This window comes from Eublepharis macularius, chromosome 7 (genome assembly GCF_028583425.1).
Source record: "Eublepharis macularius isolate TG4126 chromosome 7, MPM_Emac_v1.0, whole genome shotgun sequence".
NCBI classification, from domain to species: Eukaryota; Metazoa; Chordata; class Lepidosauria; order Squamata; family Eublepharidae; genus Eublepharis; species Eublepharis macularius.
The window spans coordinates 6,343,976-6,364,100 of record NC_072796.1 but is presented as its reverse complement, the minus strand read 5'-3'; the positions used below and the strand labels follow the sequence as shown (position 1 = coordinate 6,364,100).

Below are 20,125 nucleotides of genomic sequence, written 5' to 3'. Positions count from 1 at the left end.
GCTTGAGCCCTTTGGCAACTTCGTATCATCCCTTGGGGTAGGCCTGCGCTTGAAGATGCAACCACCATCATGTGCAATTTCACCCTCAGTGTTCAGAGCACAGGAACAGCGAGTCAAAAAGAAAACGAACTCCTCCACAATTGCCCCTCTTGCCTCTAAAGCACATCTGAGTCCGGCACAGTGCCACAGATGTATGAAGGATTACCCTCCTGAGACGTATCGAGGCTCTCTCTGGCTGCAAACCGAAAATGTGTTACACCATCCAAGATGGCTTCAATCCTGATCAGTACAGAAACAAAGGAGAATGAAGGATCTCCAACCATGAGAAACAAACAGGAGGTGAATTTGGAACAATGGAGTCTGCACCTCTTGAGCTGGGGGACTTAGTTAGCATATACGATATACATCAGACTGATGAAGAGAGCTGTGGTTCCTGGAAAGCTTATGCTACAATAAAGTCAGTTAGTCTTAAAGGTGCTACTGGATTCCTTACTATTTTGCAACTACAAACTAACATGGCTAACTCCTCTGGAACTATATACAACGGTACTCTTTGGCACATTTGTGAAATAAAAAACTAGAAAGGTCTTCGTTTTCTATAAGCAAAATTGCAAACTTGTCCAAGGCTACCTCAGCACACGACCATTAGTTTTTGCCAAGAGAAAAAGAGTTGAAAATAAAAAAGCATACAGTCTGTATTGATTGGACAGAAACGGCCTCATGGAAGGACAAGTAACATATTAACAACTTCATAGGGTTGAAATAGCTGAACTCTTTAATAACATACAATACATTATAACTAATTAATTGTGGGGGAAATCAGTCACCTTCAAGCAATAAACATACGCTTAAAATACGCGCCCAGGGCTTTTTTTCAGCGGGAACGCAGTGGAACGGCATTCCGGCACCTCTTGAAAATGGTCACATGGCCGGTGGCCCCGCCCCCTGATCTCCAGACAGAGGGGAGTTGAGATTGCCCTGTGTGCCGCTGGAGCGCGGAGGGCAATCTCAACTCCCCTCTGTCTGGAGATCAGGGGACGAGGCCACCAGCCATGTGACCATTTTCTCCGAGGGCAACCCACTGAGTTCCCCCAACTCTTTCCCCAGAAAAAAAGCCCTGTACATGCCTATGGTATACACAGAAATTATCATCTAATACAGTAGATCGTTCTACATAAACCCCTTGACTGCACATTCTGACTGAGTTCATCTTTGCCTTAGAAAGCATTTCACTCATTCCAAAAGAGAAAATGTTTCATAGGCTTTTTTCCCTCCGGCGCTTCCCCAAATTTCCAGTTCTCCCTAAGAAATCGTAAAAGAAAAGGCCTCAGAAAAAATGTTTCCTTTTTTCCAATTCTTCCGGGCTTCCACATCTCTGTGTAACGCACAGTAAAGAGAAGCTCTCAAAAGAGGGTGAGGATGCCTCAGCACTAAGATATGCACACAAAAATCCAGGTCCCTATACGAATATGGCCCCATTCCAAACACCCACCTATTTCTAGAGTTATTTTTTACCTCTAGCCTGCGGTCCCCTTAGAAGTCCCAAAACAGCAGATGTGGGGTTTGGGCTGCTCTTTGGTGCAGTCAGAGGCAGGGAGGTCCCTCTTGCCCGGGGCGCTTCGGTGGCATCCCAAGCATGGCACTGCGGGAGGCACCTGCCTGTCATCGCGCCCGGGTATCTCCGGGGCATGTCTAAGGTGCGCGGTGTCGCCATCATCCCCCGGAGGGATGCCGGCGCGACCCAGAGCCTTTCGCTGCAGCGCCACGGCGCCCCCCAGGCCGGGCGGCCCAGGAGGACTCCGCGGGACTCGCTGCGGGGCTCCCAAGCGCGCCAAGGGCCGGATCCTGCCCCGCGCCCCTGCCCACCTCCCGCCGGGCAGCAGCCGCCCACCTGGGCAGGATCCGCGGCTCCGGAGGTCCTCTCCGGGTCCGCCCCCCGCCAGCCCGCGCCCCGGCCCCGGCTTACGCTGCTGTTCTCGCCCGTCCAGTGCACCATGGCTTGGTTGTGCGCCGCGTCGCCTCGCAGCACGAAGGAGCTGCTGAGCAGGGCGGGCAGCGCCGGGGCGCCCCGCAGGCCCGCCTCGCCCCGCTCCGCCGGCCGGCTGCCCCAGCCCGGGGGGCGCGCCGCGCCGGAGGCGCCCAGCAGCAGCAGCAGCAGCAGCAGCCGCCGAGCGGCCGGGCTGGGCGCGCTCGGCCGGGGAGCCGCCGGCGCCATGCTCGGCCTCCGCCGCCGCCGGGCAGGGATGCGCGCCTGGCCGAGGACGAGGCAGCGGCTGAGCCGGAGACTGGGGCGGGCGCTGCGTGGGGAACAGCGCGCCCGGCTCCCGCGCCCTCCCCGCCCGCCCGCCCGCCCGCCCGCCTTCCGCGGGGCTGCGCCGCCCTCTGCCGGCCGCCTCCTCGCCGAGCCCCCCAGCCGGAGCGGGAGGGAGGCGCGCCGCTCGCCACCGGCCCGGCCAGATCCGGCGCTGCGGAGCCCTCGCCCGAGCTCCGGGGCTGGGTTGCCACCTCCAGGTGGGGCCTGGGGATCTCCCGGAATGGCAACCGAGACCAGTTCCTCTGGGGGAAACGGCAGCTGCAAAGAATGGGTTCGGCGGCTTCATAGCCGGGCGTCCCTTCTCTTCCCGAACCCTAACCAGGCTCCGCTCCCAAAGCTCCGGGCATCCCTACCAGGGGCGGGGAGGGTCTTCAGACCGCTCATTCTGGCTAAGCCTCGAAACGCATTTTGCTCACTCCCAAAGAGAAAGTTTTTGGTTTCTTTTTAAAGAGCTCAATCTCATTCAGAAAACGGCCCAGAGCCCCCCTAAATTTTTCACGGCTTTCCCTGTCTACCCCCCCCAAAAGCTACCACCCCCCAAAAAACAACTGTATTCCAGCAGAAGCATCCTCGATTTTTATGTATTTACTTTAAACATTGCTGTGATGCCTTCCCACCCAATTCAGACTCCCCCGAGGTGGATTTAGGGTTGCCAACATCCTGGCGAAAATGTGATTTACTAGACGCCCTGGAAAGGTTCACCTGCCTATTTCCACACATATTAAACTTCTATTAAACAGACAGGGCATTTTTCTCCAGGTCTGTTGGCAACCATAATTAAGCTCCATTCAACCCAGCAGGGCTTATTTCTGACTTAGGGAGGAATCCTAAATAAGTCTACTCAGGTTTCTTAAGGTCCACTTAAGACGGCTTTCAGTATCACTGAAACACCTCACTGAGTTTGGGAAAAGCTTTTGAGTCAAAATGCGTAGCAAATCTGTAATCTTGGTGTCGGATAGCTCAAAAGCAAACCAGGGTGCTTTCTGTAATAGCGGTGCTGTGTCCCCCACCCCGTCCTCCCTCATTCTTTTCTGCTGAAGAGCTGTCAGGTGGGCAAGAAAAAGCAGCCACCAGCGGCTGTGTTTGACAAAGCCGCTTTTAAGGTGCAAAAAGCTTCTGCTGAAGTTAACAATTGGCGGCTCCAGAAGTCTTCAAGGCAGTGTGTAGGGAACTCATTTGCCTTAAAAGCCCCTAATGTCAAAACTATCCAGCAATGGGATCGGTCACGCTAGTGGAAATTAACAGATATAGTCAATTCATATACATAAAGCATATATTCATATCAGTGGATGGAAAAGTGTGTCTGGCTTTTGACACCTCTAATAAAGAAAGGACATAATTAATCTAAATTATATCAGAACGATTACTTACCTGGTGGCTGGCACGATTCTGCAGCCTGCAAATTCTTTCTGACCTGAAGAAGAGAAAGCACACATGGTTATTTTAGCCCCTGATGCTTGTAAATGGCGGGACTCTATACAGTATCTTGGATGTTGTGAAATTGTAATCGTATTAGGACTGTTATTAAGCAAGAGACTATTTATTGGATTATTTACTATACTATTTATTACTATTTTTGCAGTGTTGCGCTTTTCCATGCTCTGATACGAATATATGTTTTATGTATATGAATTGACTGTATCTGTTAGTTGCAACTCCCGGGAGGGTAATACCCCAGGCTTAGGTAGGTTCATTCCTGTGGGAGCCTCTCTGGTTGAGCATGCTAGTGGAAAACCAGCCAGATTGTGGCAAGCCTATCAGCATGCTGCTTAACATGCAATCCACGCTGTCACCTCTGGCCACCACCACCACCAGGGAATAGGCAATCAGTGACGGAGAGAGGCCAGGTATCGCCTTTCCCCCTCCTTCTGTCTGCCTAACTGGCATTCTGAACTGACAGCCCTGGTAACATGTTCTGGGGAGAGGGGGCAGGGAAGAAATGGTTCTGTGACTGCAGCTCTTGATTTTCCCTAGACTGAAACCCCTCTCTGCTAGCAGCAGCAGGGATTTTTTTCTGCTGGAACATGGTGGAACGGAGTTCCAGAACCTCTTGAAAATGGTCACATGGCTGGTGTCCCCGTCCCCTGATCTCCAGACAGAGGGCAGTTGAGATTGCCCTCCGCGCCGCTGAGTGGCGCAGAGGGCAATCTCAACTCCCCCCTGTCTGGAGATCAGGGGGTGGGGCCACCAGCCATGTGACCATTTTCTCCAAGGGCAACCCACTGAGTTCCACCACCTCTTTTCCCAGAAAAAAAGCCCTGAGTAGCAGCATGCTTTTTCGATGGCCGATTGTGATTTGGCGTCTCCTCTTTGACAAGACACGTCTTGCTCCCGTCAACAGCGGGAGATGCTCAGCACTCAACAGGGCCCCCTGCTAAAGTGTGTTACTGGAAGCGGATTGAGAGATTAAAACTGAAGTGTTTTGGCTCGGACAAGGACAGCTTTCAACTGAGCAGCCCAGCAAGCCTAGAGCCACTATTGAACTGAGGCTGTGATCCAGATCCTAGCCAAGCACCCCCTGTGGCTCCACACAGAGGCCACTTGGATCAGTTTCGTCCAGGCTGCCAGGGGCTCTCCAGGTAAGCCGAAGTCCACTCCGCCTTCTGCATCCCCATTGGCATTGATGTCTACTGATGGTGCCTGTGTGTGCCAATGGGCTTTTCTTAAGTTTCCCCAAGAGGGAAACCATTTCAGTCTGTGAAATGGGTGTGGGGCAAGGATTAAGTCCCCTTTCTCCATGTGCCACAGTCCCAATCCAGATCAGGCCCATAGATGCCTGGGAATTAAGTTATAGAGCTCGCACAACGGGGATGAATGTGGCTGGGGCGGGGAGAGGACTATACAAATGCCTAGTTTGAGCCAAAGGCTAAACTACCTCACAGTGTTGTTGGAAAGATACACTGGAGAAGGGGAGAATTATAAGCTACCACAAGGCCCTTGCATGAAGGATGGATAAAAATGTAATGGGTTTGTTGAAGGCGGCGGGGGGGGGGATCCCATCCTCCTATCTTGCTTCTCCAGACCCCCCCCCTCTAGTTGCCCTTTCCCTTCCTCCCCCACTTCTCTCACTCCCCCACCCCCTCCCTGCAGCCCCTCCCTCCTCCTTTCTGTTGCTTTTTCTACCCTTGTGAGCCCACCCTCTCTTTCCTCTTCCCCACTATCTCCTCCTTTATTCCCTGTGGCATCTCTGGTCACTTCCCTCCATCTCGCTCACCTGCCTGCTTGTGGCACCTGAACCTGCCTGGCTCACCCAGTGGTGGCTCCCCCCCCCCGCCTTGTCACCTCCTTCCTTTCCCCTGTCATCTCTACCACCAGGCAGCAGCACTTTCCAGCCATGCTGGGTGATTTTGATTGTTTACAGGTTTGCAAAACCACCCGTAAAGTATCAGCGGAGATCTCAGGATTTAGCATTGCAAGAGCTCAGGTTTTTTCTCACGATGTTAACTTTTTAAAGTTTCAAAAATTCCCATCATTTTTTTTTCTTTTTTAGATTTTTATGCAAACCTGAGGACTGACCCAGGTTTGTGCAAGCATCTTCCCAGTATATATCTGGCCCCAGTGTGCAGAATTTTTGATCTGCACCCTGAGGCCTGGGTCCAGCCTTAGATACACACAGGGCTTTTTTTCAGATGGAACGAGGTGGAACGGAGTTCCGGAACCTCTTGAAAATGGTCACATGGCTGGTGGCCCCGCCCCCTGATCTCCAGACAGAGGGGAGTTGAGATTGCGCTCAGCGGCGCGGAGGGCAATCTACACTCCCCTCTGTCTGGAGATCAGGGGGCGGGGCCACCAGCCTTGTGACCATTTTCTCCGAGGGCAACCCACTGAGTTCCACCACCTCTTTCCCCAGAAAAAAAGCACATGCGTGTATCTAAGGCAGAGGCAATCACATTTTGTGTCAGTGAACTCTAGAAGTTAATTGTATGTGCTTTCATTTATCCATCCTGAATCTACCACCAATCAATCCTGTTTGACTCCCAGCAGGTGAATTGAACCCTCCAGCCAGGCTTGGAGATCATTAACAGGAACGGATCCAACTTGACTCAGAGCCGTCTAACAAGAATATACACTGCTGGTTCATCCCAAACTGCAGGAAACACCAAGGAAAAAGACTCACAGCGTGATGCTGCAGGCAGAGTTCACTGAGTTGGACCGCTGTCTTATTGTTGTTCACATTTTCAATGTCTGAGTACAGAAATGAGAGCCCTTTCAGAAAATCTCATCGAAATGGCTGCCTCTGTGATACGTTGCAAACTGCTGCAGTTTTCTGAAGCGCACCCTTCATCCAACATAAAGCTGTTTAAACTTCTCCAGATTTGCTTCTTTTTGTGGCAGGGAATGCTGGAAGCCTGTTGGACCTGGGAGGACTCCCCAAGTCCTGGGGAATGCTGAGATTCTGGATTGTTGTAAACTCCGGCAGCTGCATTGATGGGAATGCTTACATGTTCCTCCTTCAGTCTCAGCGAAGGTCCCTCCCTTGTCCTTGCCCCCTCCTGGCATCCTCACGGACATGGGTGCACCCAAAGAGCTGCTTATTTGGCCTCCCTTATTCCCTGGGCTCCGCCTCACCAGACCTCTGACCTACCTGCCTTTAAAATGCTTTTCACCTGCTCTTATCACAAAACTAAATTTATGGGATTGGAAGCAAAGGCGTTTGCCTGTGGGAGAGCAAAGTGTTCGCAGAAAGAAACGATTACTGTATTCCTACCCCCACCCCCAAAAACAGATCCTACCACAGACTAATCTCTCTATGCCACCCTCCTTTTCCAGCTTGGATTCCATCTCAGTTCAGGTTGCTATCATTAAAACATTCACCATTTCTCAGTATTTCATATACACGACAGATAGTGTTGCCAACAAAGAAAATGTCCTGTCCTTCGAATATATATTTACTTAATTTATACCTTGTGTTTCTCCCCAGTGGAGACCCAGAGCAGCTTACATTGTTCTCCTTTCATCCAATTTATCCTCACAGCAACTCTGTGAGGCGGGCTAAGCTGCGAGAGTGTGCTTGGCCCAAAGTCACCCAGCAAGCTTCCATGGCGGGCAGGGCGGGGTTTGTACCTGGGTCTCCCAGAGCCTAGCCTGTCACTCTAACCATTACACCATACTAGCTCCATGGAAATGGGCAGCTGAAGATTTTCATGGCATGGGGGTAAGTAACATCACCTGTACACAGCATCCCGTTAAGCCTCTGTTAAAAGAATTTTTTTTGTCCAAGCGGTTGGCAACCTTATTCTGGACCCTAAGACTCAAAGAGCAAGATGATGATGTTGGGGGGTTGACGCTCTAGGTATTCCCACTGTACATTTGATAATCCCTATTGAACGTACTCAATTGTAGTGATGTGAAACTGCAATTCTTTTAAAATCTTTATACTGATTGAAATATTATGCTTTAATAATCAGAACTGGTCTCCCTTTTTTGCTCTGTCAAGTGCTTTCCACAAATATACTGGCAATTTATTTAATTTCTCAATGTTATCCTTATTCTGTGCATCTTCTTTCATGAATAAACTATATTCTGTAGATAGACTGTTAGCTTATTTTAGCATCAACAAAATCTGTTCACTAAAGACTGCCACAAACATCCCAATGAAACACGAAACATAAAATGTTATATAAGCATTTGTTTTATAAGACCAACAATTTAAATTATAAGATACAAAATACAAGATCCAAAATTCAAATCAGTAACTTAATGTCATGATAAAATCCTAAAATGATAAGTAAATGAGATATCGCAAGTTAAATGATCAACGAATAATGAGCTGTAACAATAGCATAAAATAAATGCAAATATGAAATAGCAGTTAAAGGCCAAGATACACGGTATAGCATAAAATGAATGAACATATGCAATATGATAATTGTGCATATATAAATAAATGATGAAAAGAATATGCAAATCAAATGCAAAGGCTATGGGAAGTGAGTGATGTTAACAGCCGCCGTCTCCCACCGGGATTCCCGTAGTAATTAGTGCCTAAAAGGGGGCAGGGGCGATGGATGTAAACAGCAATTTCCTACCCCTGGGTTGAATCCCACAGATCCATTCCATTAGCAGAGGCGCTTTCCTCTGGCAGAAGGAGTTTTGCTTTGGAGGAAAGCACCTCTGCTTGCAGAATGGACCCACAGGAGGAACCAGCTCGCAATCTGGGATCCCACATGGATGCCGGCAATGTTAAATGTGGAGGAGTGTGTGTTAATAACTGTCACTAAAGGACAGCATAGGAAAGGCAGAGAGGGAATGGAACAGGAGGGCAATGGAAAGGGAAGAAAGGAAAGCAAACTGGCAGGAGGTAGACTGGAAAATTAGGGGGGAGTAGGCAGATGGAGGGCCATACTGAAAGAAACATTTGAGGTGGATGATGGGCTATACTCTCTCTTTAAATGTATAGAGTGGTCAGGGAGGGGTCTGATTTGGATCAGTGGGGGGTATGTTAGGGCAGGTTTTATAAGCCCTTAGGTGCAGCCCTTTAACTGCAGTTCCCTCTTACCCTACCTCCTTTTGGCTATGTTGGAGGAGCAAAGAGTGACTCACACCCCTTCTAGCCCCACTGGCTAGTTTGCTCCCTCCCTGCATCCTGATTTGAGATTAAAATAATCCAGATTCCATAACCGACACCTACACATGCTACTCCTGATAGGATATGTTGTGTAAACTGGCCAGTATGAATACATTTGCAATGTTAAAATTACCAGCTGACTATGTTATTTGCTGCAGTTTAATACAGACTACATTTCTGTAATTCTAGGTAATGTATTTTAGTTGAAAACAGACGCAAGCATCTTATACCAAGTGGGTTAAATGCACCAGCTTTCTCTTTGTATTGTATTTAAAGCACAATTACAATGTCTGGGCTTCCTTGGTAAAAAGGCATTTATGCCAATTTCCATAAATGGACCTAAACCAGTATGTAGAAACTAAAATTGGCCAATTTTATCCTCTAGTGAGATAATGTTGCATGCTTGCTACTTCACCAAGCAGTGAGCTGTTCCAGGCAGGACCAACAGATCTCGTTTCCTTCAGAGGAGAAAGCTCAGGAGGCTGAAGATGTCTCGGTCATAGAAGCGTCATTTTCAGACGCACAAGTGGAAGGTGGAAGCAAAGCGGCTACAGAGCCACTGGCCCACCTCAGAGTCCCATAGAGAGATTCTCAGCCCCAGATGCTCTCCCTTGCTCTGGGGAGCATCTCTTTCCAAGACACAGAGCTAGCAGGACAGAAACCAAAGCTGGCAACCGGGGCTTTTTTTCTGGGAAAAGAGGTGGTGGAACTCAGTGGGTTGCCCTCGGCGAAAATGGTCACATGGCTGGTGGCCCCGCCCCCTGATCTCCAGGCAGAGGGGAGTTTAGATTGCCCTCCGTGCTGCAATCTCAACTCCCCTCTGTCTGGAGATCAGGGGGCGGGGCCACCAGCCGTGTGACCATTTTCAAGACATGCCGGAACTCCCTTCCACTGCGTTCCATCTGAAAAAAAGCCCTGCGAAACACTATGAATGGAGGGGATATAGGTTAGAAACCCACAATGTCCTCATTCCTCAGGTGGAAGTGCTGTACACTAAAAATGAAGCACCAAGGAAGTGCAAAAAGTTAAGAAGGGGTTACACCCATACTTTAAATGTCTTTGGAGATCCAATAAGGAAGAGGAAGGTTTAGAGTGTTGGAGACCCAAACATAATCAATAGCACAAGAAGCAGGGTCCATGTACTGCTGTAGCCTCAGTGAAGATTCTTACCCACCTGCAGTGAAATTCTAAGCAGAATTACTCTAGTCCAAGCCCACTGATTTCAACGGGCTTAGACTGGAGTAACTCTGCTTAGGATTTCATTGTTAGAGATGCAAGATATGGTAGTCAAACCCTGAGACTACTGCTATAGTGCAGGAAAAGGAACTGACCAAAACTGCTAAAGTCATCAGTGGAAATTAAAACAGAGCAGATCCACACCAGAATAACAAAGCAAGACTGATAGGGGCAAAGGAAGGGCAGACAGTCTCTGCACCATCAACGAACCTTGTGCTGCTAGCAGAACAAACTGTGCAGCAAAAACAGCCAAGGGAAATAAAACATAAAACCAGATTACCTTGCCAGTGGATTAGCAAGGGCATTCCCCAATGATTGCAGTCCCTGGCAGCAAAGGAGCAAACAAATGGGCAGGCCATGGACCATCACAGTGTGTTGCAAGGCCAAATAGCCCAAGCTTCCAATCAGAGTATCTAGGAGTTGGCACCAATTAGTTGAGGAAACATTATTGCAATGCATTGCAATGGCATGGAGCATTTGCAGTAAAACAAAAGACCAAGAAAGGTAAGGTATGTCTAGTACTCTTGTTGAAAGTAGTTGTAGTATGATAAAGTTATTTCGTAGAAGACCAAGAGCCACTTGGAGGCACACTCTCATAGTAGGGCCCGCACGCTGCATGGGCAACCGCTGAGATGGCCTTAAATCTTAGAGTCACAGCATCGCAAGAGTGCCCTGAGAAGACCAGAGCACCGAAAGCAGGAGAATGGTGCACATATGCTCGGTCTAGGAAAGAAGAAAACAAATTTGGGTATCCCATGAAGTCTGAACCTTCTGCCAAGGTGACACATACAGGTATACATTGGCTACCTACCAGTTACTGTGCTCATTTCAAGGTACTAGTTATCATATGCAAGGCTCTTCACGGTCTTGGTCCGGCATATAGGAGGGGTGTACTGTAGGGAGATGATCTCCAAGAGATGCTTCACTAACAAGTTAGGGACCGCAGACTTCACCACTATGTTGCCTTATGTACTATCTGTTGCTTTAATTATGACCCTACTGGGTAGTTCTATATTGTCTAATGTCAGTCCTAGAATTGCTTGTGCTCTGTTTCAGCATTTCTTCAACTTTGTAGTGGATTTTTGCTAATGTTATTTCTTTGTAAACTTGCATTGTTGGCATTGTTTGTTGAAATGTCCTTCATACTGACTATGCTAATCTCACACTATGTAGTCCACCTTGAGTCTCCGTGTGGAAGGAGGACTATAAACAAACAAACAGAAACAAACAAACAAACAAGAACACAGAATTGTGAAAGTGAAAACACTGAAGAATCATAGTGAAATGTGGATCGACTAAGACTGAAAAGGCAAAGATCCAGAGGAGTTAGCCGTGTTAGTCTGTAGTAGCAAAATCAAAAAGAGTCCAGTAGCACCTTTAAGACTAACCAATTTTATTGTAGCATAAGCTTTCGAGAATCAAGTTCTCTTCGTCAGATGCATGATACAAACTGGTCAAATACAGAAGAGGATGGTGGAGAGGGGAGAGAAGGGGACATATATCAGAAGGGGACAGGATGCAATTAGCGGGGAGGCAACCAAAACATTCCTTTGCTAGTAAACGTAAACATCTCCTTTTGGTGTGGAGTCAGTTTGCCGTGTTAGTTTGCTGGTTGCCTCCCCGCTAATTGCATCCTGTCCCCTTCTGATATATGTCCCCTTCTCTCCCCTCTCCACCCTCCTCTCCCCTCTCCACCCTCCTCTTCTGTATTTGACCAGTTTGTATCATGCATCTGACGAAGAGAACTTGATTCTCGAAAGCTTATGCTACAATAAAATTGGTTAGTCTTAAAGGTGCTACTGGACTCTTTTTGATTTTGAAAAGGCAAAGGAAACTCTTTTTCAACTAGTAGGACAAAAAAAAAGGAGTTGCTCCGGAAAGGGTCTGTAACCAGCCAACAACAGACCAGAGTAAAAAGCTCTCTTGCAGCCTCAAGTGGGATGCTCCAGTTGTCATGCATTTGATAAACATCCAAGGTGTGAGAATTCTGCCACTAGCAGTTTGCACCTGCAACAGCAGATAGACTCTCTGCAGGAAGGGTAGACATGTGTGAATAAGACAGCCAAGCACAACTGCAAAGACTACAATACACAAAATTAGATGCCCCGGACCTCAAATAGGCTTTTCCATCTCTCCTCCTTAACAAATAAGGAGCACTAAAAAATAACACCTTTTTTCAGTCTCAGGGAAAATACTGAACTGAATAGTCCAATTAATGGGAGGGCAGGCGACCTCCCCGAGAGGTGAGAAGACCTTGGGTCTTTTGAGTCCATAAAGCAACACAGATGTGAGAAAGAACTGTAGGGAAATTGTGAGTGGTGGACAAGGCAGCAGGCCACTGAATTTTTACTTTGTCTTGTAGAATAAATCATTAATGAGGATAGACAAATAAATTTAAAGGATTTGACAGCAAGCCTGTTCCTCCCCATAGAGTGTGGTCTATCTGGACTGAAGAATTCAGTGTTTGTATGAAGTCGAAGTACTACCCAGGGCTTTTTTTTCTGGGAAGAGAGGTGGTGGAACTCAGTGGGTTGCCCTCAGAGAAAATGGTCACATGGCTGGTGGCCCCGCCCCCTGATCTCCAGACAGAGGGGAGTTGAGATTGCCCTCGGCGTGGAGGGCAATCTAAACTCCCCTCTGTCTGGAGATCAGGGGGCGGGGCCACCAGCCATGTGACCATTTTGAAGAGGTTCCGGAACTCTGTTCCCCTGCGTTCCCCCTGAAAAAAAGCCCTGGTAACAGCCACTACTTTTTTAAAAAAGTCCTGTCATGGACTAGGATAGTCCAGCTCCAGATTAAAGGAATAGACTCATCACATAAACTAGATATAAGGTGTGAAGCGCACAGATATCTGAAGGAGTAAGCTGAACTCACAAAAGCTCATAGCAAATAAATGTTAGTCCTTAGGGAACAGGTACCTATAATCAGGCCGCATGAAGCCACAGCCTTGGAGTTGTTGTTGGGTGGTTCTGACGGGCCAAACCTCGACTCAGCCCTTGGTACTCAAGGGTGCCAGGGAGGGCACAAGTGCCTTTAATCAGGCTGCTGTTTTCCAGCATCTTGAAAAAACTTCTCTTGAGCCGTAACAATACGGGAAGGACAGAAACTTTTCTTCTTTAAATGTAGTTGTATTCTTCACTAGAATGTCTATGGAGAGTTAACAGTCCAGTAGCACCTTTGAGACTAACCAACTTTATAGTAGCATAAGCTTTCGAGAACCACAGCTCTCTTCGTCAGATTCATCGGATGCATCTGACAAGAGAGCTGTGGTTCTCGAAAGCTTAATGCTACAGTAAAGTTGGTTAGTCTCAAAGGTATGGGCTCTTTACTAAATTGTCTTGGAATTGCCAACTCCAGCTTGGACTATTCTTGGGAGTTTTATTGGGAAATGGCAGCTCTGGAAGGTGGACACCAGGGCATTACACCAAAGGGCGCCTCTTCCCTTCCCAAGTTTCGCCCTCTTTAGGTTCCGCCTCCAAATCTCCAGGAATTAATAGAATCATAGGGGTTGGAAGGGATCTCTAGGGGTCATCTAGTCCAACCCCCAAATTGCTCTACTAAACGATGGGGCAGTTCCTCCAGATCTGTTGGCAACAAAGTAACTGGGCCCTTCTGTACAATGAGCTACGACCGGGCTCGGGTTACGCCCCTGACAAGCTACAGGCCCGAGGGAGCCTCGGCTGGGCCTGCTTTGCAGCCTACTCCTTGGCCGGCGGCGGCGCTCCGCGGTCGGGCTCGGTCGAGGAAGGAGGCGCGGCCTACCAACTCGACTGCCAGTCGGCCCCTACTCGAGCGCTGTTGCCTTGACAACGGCAAGGCGGGGCCGAGGAGGCCCAGGGCAGCCCCAGGAGCGCCGCTGTCTTACCCGAACGTGCGCGAGGTCAGAAGCCGCACGCATCTCCCCCCACACTGCTGATTGGCCAAGCGCCGCCCTGCTCGTCCTAGCCCAAGCCGCTGATTGGACGGAAGGGGCTTTCGTCAGGAGATCCTCCAGGCCGAGGCGGAAAAATGGCGCTGGTCTTCTGGGGCGCTCAGCGGCTGGCCGGGCGGGCCGCCCGCCTCGTCCTTCTCCCGGGGCGGTAAGGCAGGAGAGAGCGGGGCCCGCCCCAGCCTGCTCCCGGGGATGGGGATATCCCGGGTCGGGCCCGCTGAGCGGCGTCGCGTAGGCCTCGCCACCCCGGCCTGCCTGTGAGGGAAGGCCCGACATGCACGTGGGTCGGACGGGCAGGGGGACCTGGGCCGCAAGGCCCCTCGGGGGAAGGAGACTCCAGCTTCCCCTTCTCGGTGTGGCCGGAACCTGCCCAAGAAAGTGGCGGGACGGGTCGTGCAACAGATCTGCGTGTTTAAAAACCCCCCTGCAGCTAGAAAGTGAGCAGTTCGGGAAGAAGAACGCCCTCGCCCCCCGCCGCCCCTTCTCGTGCTGTGCTGGGTGGCAGGGCTCACTTTTTAACCCCGGGAACGTTCCAGCAACGTATCCCCCACCTGACGTCTGGTGGTCGTGGAGCATGTCCTCAAGACATAGCTGACTTATGACGACCTCTGGCGGGGTTTTCATGGGAAGAAACTCACAGAGGTGGTTTGCCATTGCCCGCCTCTGCAACCCCGGTCTTCCTCGGAGGTCTCTCATCCAATGACTAACTAAGGACGGCCCTGCTTAGTTTCTGAGATCTGATGAGATCAGGCTCCCCTGGGCTATTCGGGTCAGGGCAATACCATTTATTGGTGGTAGAGAGTGCTGACTTATGGCAACCCCTGGCAGAGTTTTCCTGGCAAGAGACTCACAGATGTGGTTTGCCATTGCCTGCCTCTGCAATCCTGGCCTTCATTGGAGGTCTCTCATCCAATTACTTACCAAGGCCAACCCTGCTTAGCTTCTGAGATCTAACAAAATCAAGCTTACCTGGGCTATCCAGGTCAGGGTACTGCTCTAGCATGTGACCCTCTGGCCCTCCTTTTTCCTAGTTCTTTCATGGGAATGGATTGGGAGGGGGTTTAAACGGTGCTGGAGTAAACAGAGTCAAGTGGCCCCTCGTGGTGCAGGCGGTCCATTTTACCTTATCAGTGCAGGATTGCTGCCTTTTTTCATACAGTTGTTAAAATATGTTTACTTTGTGTGTCTGTTGCTTTCTCCTAGGAAAAAGGGTATTTGTAACAGCATGTTAGGAGAAAAAAGGTCGCTTAAAGTTCTCAGTGGAGGTGGGAGGATGGGGGAGTGGTTTTGTGAAAATAGCCTTTCCTCTTGGCCACTACCTGCTTGTCTTGAGGTCTCGCTGCTTGTTCTAGAGATCCTAGGTGGTGGATAAAAGCCTGAACAGTTTGAGTACCAATGTACTCAGTTTTCTTCAGTTCTTGTGGAATAGTCTTTTATATGCCGATGAGTATATGCCAGGCCTCATATATAGAACAATACAGTAAAGTCTGTAATGAAATACTTTTAATTGCAAAAACTGAAGTAGAATAAGAATAAATATAAAAATCTTGTGGCTGTAATAAACAGTGCATGTAAAATATTGTTCAGAACTGCTTTGGTGGATTCATTGTTGTGAGTTCCAAAACACACATAGGAAGCAATCCTAGGCAGCATTACTCAGAAGTAAGTCTTGTGTTATTCAATGGGGCTTATTTCCTGTAAAGTGTTTTTAGAATTTCAGCCATACTCCAGTGTCTGGTTCTGTTTTCTTCTTAGTTATGGAATGATCAGCAGTGTATATTTTTTTTTTGCATGGTAACTAGTACTCTATATACTAAGGCTTATTTCTGATTATCAAAAACTCTTTACTTAAAATAAAGTCACAAAGACTATCTGCAGAAATTCATGAGCAAACTGTATCATCAGACATTTGCCTAATAAAAGATACCATCCCACCTCCTCTGTTAATTGGACTAATGAATTCTCTCAAAGAAAGACACTTGACTTCCATTGAACATGATTTTATTTCAGGACTTCTCGAATGCTTTGCACAGTGACTCAGGAGAAAAGTACGGGGCCAAACTTGGAGGAGGAGCCAAATCACCAACAAAATGAACAGAAATCTGACTCGGACTCTGCTTCAAAGTTATTAATAGAAGAAAAGACTAAACTGGAAGAGCAACTAAAAGAAATGACTGTAAGAATGCTTGGGTTTGTCCTCTCAGAATATTTAGGAGATAGGTTCACTATCCAAGATAGTGTTGATAATTGTTTAGACAATAGAGACTTGAAAATGCTAGTGTCAGAAAAAATGGAGAGAAACAGTTGTAGGTAAGTCTGCTTATAAGTAAGCCCTGTGTTGTTAAATGAGGATTACTCCAAGGAAGGGGTCCTTAGGATTGCAGCCAAAGTATTTTTATTTTAAACTTAAAGTGGCTTGAACTGATTCTGAACTTTGCATGGAATCCTGGTGTTTCAGTTTGTGAGCTGAAGTTAATTTTTCTTTGTCTAAAAGGGGAATGGCTAGATTTAAAGCAATTTTGAATAGAATCTCAGTCCTGTCTTATTTAGGCAAATCAATCTTGAGATCATAAAAGCAGAAAGAATCCTGTGGGGCCTCTGTGATTGATGTGTTCATGCTTCAGGGGCCATGTGGGGGAAAAAACCTTGTTCATAAAAGCTGACAAGTAGCTCTATGTTTTAACAAATTAGAAATGGTTTTGTTTTTCAGGACAAGTATAAGCGTGCTCTGGCAGATGCAGAAAATCTGCGACAAAGAACTCAGAAACTGGTAGAAGAAGCAAAGTTATATGGTAGGTGTTGGGTTGAATTGTTTGTATTAGGTTAGCATGTAATAATCATGAATGAAGATTGAAACTTGGAAACTTAGTAACAATAATGGCGTCCATCTAAAACATGTACTGCTAGTGCTGCTTTAAGTAAGGTGGAAGCATAGATAACTAACCAGCCATTACAGCTCTCTTCTGAGGCCCTGCTTTGGGTGGCCAGTCTTCTAAGTTTAAGCAGGTGACAACTGAAGAGAGGGGCCTTTTTGTTCATGGTGCCAAGATTATGAAACTCCCTCCCTAGGGATATTAGTCTGTCCCTGTCTATCACTATTTTTCACCCGCAGGTGAAGAGTTTTTTATTTCATTTGCCCTGTGCTCACAATAATCCTGTTTTAAATTGATGTTTTTCTATTTTTATATATATTTGTATTTGAGTTTTTAACTTGTTTTATGTGTTTTTTTATAATGCTGTTTTTAGTTGTTAGCTGCCTTAGTAGTCCTGATTGGGCTGAAAGGCAAGATATAAAATATATTCAGTAGCTTGTGTTTTCACCTCATTGGTTAGGAGTCATTCTGTCACAGGCTGGATCTTAATATAATGGAGATTTCTCAGTTGTATAGAATGCTGGTGTCTCAGTACTTAATAGCGTATCTTAGCTGTTAGATACACCTTCCTGCACACAGAATCCTGCAAACAAATATACAACAACTGCTTCCTATCAGTCACTTGAAATGTTTTTACACTCATTGACTGAAATGTGACTGTTATTTCTCACTTCAGGAATTCAGAGTTTCTGTAAAGACTTGTTAGAAGTTGCTGATGTTCTGGAGAAAGCAACAGAGAGTGTTCCTAAAGAGGAGCTCAAGGATGAAAACCCTCATCTGAAAAACCTCTACGAAGGCCTTGCCATGACAGAACTTCAAATACAGAAAGTATTTGGAAAACATGGCTTGGTGAAACTGAATCCTCTTGGAGCCAAGTTTGATCCTTATGAACACGAAGCATTGTTCCATGTTCCTATGGAAGGGAAGGAGCCTGGCACGATTGCTTTAGTATCCAAGGTTGGCTATAAATTGCATGGCCGTACACTGAGGCCTGCCTTAGTAGGTGTGGTGAAAGAACCATAGAACTGTAGGAGTTTAATCTGAAAGAACAGAAGTGATGCAAAGTATTAGATACCTGGATAACAGTCCACTTCACATAGTGATGATGCAACAACTGAGGCAGGACCTTAAGCCAACTCTGGGTGGGACAGCAGTAAGCAACATGGAAATTGGTTCAGACTGTATACGGATAATGCAGAGGGATTACTATGTGAATTTTTCAAACTATATAAACTTCCATTATCTGTATATTCTGATATTATGCTGATTAAAGAACCCTGCATTGTAACAAAGTAGTTTCATAACAAAATGAATGCAGCACTGTTGATTATTGTCTAGAACGAAAGCCTCTGAACTCTTTCATATTTCCACAATGGGATCTTTTGGAATCCTGCTTTTGCATATTGATTTGGGGCTTGGTACCAGTTTAGTGAACTTAACAAGTGCTTTTGTTCTCATGGGAAGTATCTGACAATTTTATGGCACTAAACAAAAAGTGCTTAAAAACCTTTTGTCTCTTCCAGATTTAGTTTTAGTATTATACAAATTTCAAATTGCTGGATTAATTATTGAAGGTCATAGTTTAGGCATATTCAGTATTGTTTGAACAATCTTATTTGTGGTCCTTTCTCTGCCTCTCCCCTCATTTTGCTGCTTAACAAAGTGAGACCATTCCTTCCTCTTCTGCAGTTGGCCTCTTGCTTGTTTATACTTCCAGCTTATATTCATAGCAAGGCTTTTTTCTGTACTGCATGTGAGGACTTGTAGCAGAGAACAGTAGTTTATAGGATCAAGTTGTAACACATTAATATTTGGAGGTGTAAGTACTTCAGATTTATACCTTGAATGCTAACTGGCAAACATAAGAAGGGATAATTGGCACTAAGAAGCAAGTGTAGTAAGTGATAATTATAAATTAAAAGTATGACATCTCTACAGTCCATTAGCCCTAGTACTTCAAAATGGCAAAGAGAAGGTAAAACATTTACTTCTATTGTAGCAGCAAACTTTGACTCAACACATTTTGTGTGACAGACCAGCATCTCTTTTGTTGAGTTTCTGGGAGCAATAGCATCTTAACTTCGTGTCAAACATGCTTTGCATAGTAGGAGAACCCCAAGAAGAAAATGATAAATACCAGACAACAGTTTGGTGAGCATCTTTGTCTGTCTGCTACTTGAGCTTTCCCCATCTGTGATTTCCATGGCCTTTAAGGCCCAGATCAGAAAGTACCTTAGTAATGAGGTACTTACTCTCTGATTTGGCCCTCAGAGAAGCATTGAGGTGTACTGGGACAAAAGAGAAGCATAATGATAGTGGGAGACGTAGTCCAGTGAAACGAAGGCCACGTGGTCAGAAGCAGGAAAGAGATGCTGGTGATATTTTGAAGCAGGCTTAAAAGTACAAATATTCCTAGGCAGTGGCCTACATGACTGAGCCAAGGAAGGGAGCTAGCAGACCCATAAATGAGCAGATTATTCAGGCAAGCAGAAACTGTCCTGCTTGCGCATGCTTGCTTTGCTGCACCTCGCCCAAGAGCTGAAACCCAAAGAGTCTAGTGTAGACATTCAGCAGGTGTCTTGTGCATTTGCTACAAGAAGTTTCTAATTTGGAATGTGGGCTCTCCGGCCATGGACGTGAATGTGCAGATAGCGATTAAGCTGCCTTAGTTGTCTTGAAACTATTTCCAGGTAGAGGCCAAGCCCTGATAACTGAAGAGGACAGAATGGAAATGCCTGCTCTTAGCCGTAACTACGTTTGAGGCTTGGCCAAAGAGAATTGTGTGGCCACGTTTTCCCTTCTGTTCCTTATTTGAAACAGAAATAAAAACCGCTACTCATTTTTGGTGCAGAAATGTTTCAAAGTATATCTTCTGTAGAGACTAATGCTTCATTCTGATGGGCCTCACATTCAAAATTTGGGTTTTTTCTGCCAAAAACTGTTACTGATCCCTGGCATGTAAAACATTTTACTTGTTCTCAAGGATGTCCTTTGCACTGATTTAGAGAAGCCTTTTTCCTCACTAAGGAATCTGTGTATAAACAGCTTGCCATTTTGTGCAAACTGATGAGCCCTTTGGTGTTCGCTGCCTTGGTGACTCCCTATTGGAGTGGAAAGGAAGCACAGAAATCTTATTAAATAAACTAAAGATTGTCCTGGTGCAAATGGCAGTGTCCATGTAGGGCCACACCTCAGATGACAGT

General features: G+C 46.9%; 2 protein-coding genes across 2 annotated transcripts in view; one reads left to right on the top strand and one right to left on the bottom strand.

Annotated features, from left to right (window-relative positions):
• The window catches only part of SORCS2 (sortilin related VPS10 domain containing receptor 2), a 222,356-nt gene extending 215,530 nt beyond the window's left edge, over window positions 1-6,826 (bottom strand). The window contains exons 1-4 of the mRNA XM_054984867.1: window positions 6,757-6,826; window positions 6,432-6,499; window positions 3,686-3,728; window positions 1,967-2,556 (exon numbers count right to left, since the gene is read on the bottom strand). Of these exons, the coding sequence (XP_054840842.1) occupies window positions 1,967-2,556; window positions 3,686-3,728; window positions 6,432-6,499; window positions 6,757-6,826 (771 nt within the window). The remainder of the gene's footprint in view (window positions 1-1,966; window positions 2,557-3,685; window positions 3,729-6,431; window positions 6,500-6,756) is intronic.
• A 7,280-nt stretch (window positions 6,827-14,106) lies between these two features.
• On the top strand, window positions 14,107-18,896 carry GRPEL1 (GrpE like 1, mitochondrial). Its single transcript, XM_054985177.1, has 4 exons — window positions 14,107-14,197; window positions 16,060-16,225; window positions 16,760-16,841; window positions 17,599-18,896. Exons 1-4 carry the CDS (start codon window positions 14,127-14,129, stop codon window positions 17,943-17,945), a joined length of 666 nt encoding a protein of 221 aa, XP_054841152.1. The 5' UTR covers window positions 14,107-14,126; the 3' UTR covers window positions 17,946-18,896.
• Window positions 18,897-20,125: the final 1,229 nt, after the last annotated feature.

What these genes read in the sequence shown, in the direction of transcription:
- GRPEL1 (XM_054985177.1), top strand. Translation starts at nt 14,127, where the DNA reads ATGGCGCTGGTCTTCTGGGGCGCTCAGCGGCTGGCCGGGCGGGCCGCC. An exon ending in CTCGTCCTTCTCCCGGGGCG is followed by an intron (nt 14,198 to 16,059) that starts GTAAGGCAGGAG and finishes ATTTTATTTCAG; the next exon opens with GACTTCTCGAATGCTTTGCA. An exon ending in AGCAACTAAAAGAAATGACT is followed by an intron (nt 16,226 to 16,759) that starts GTAAGAATGCTT and finishes TTTGTTTTTCAG; the next exon opens with GACAAGTATAAGCGTGCTCT.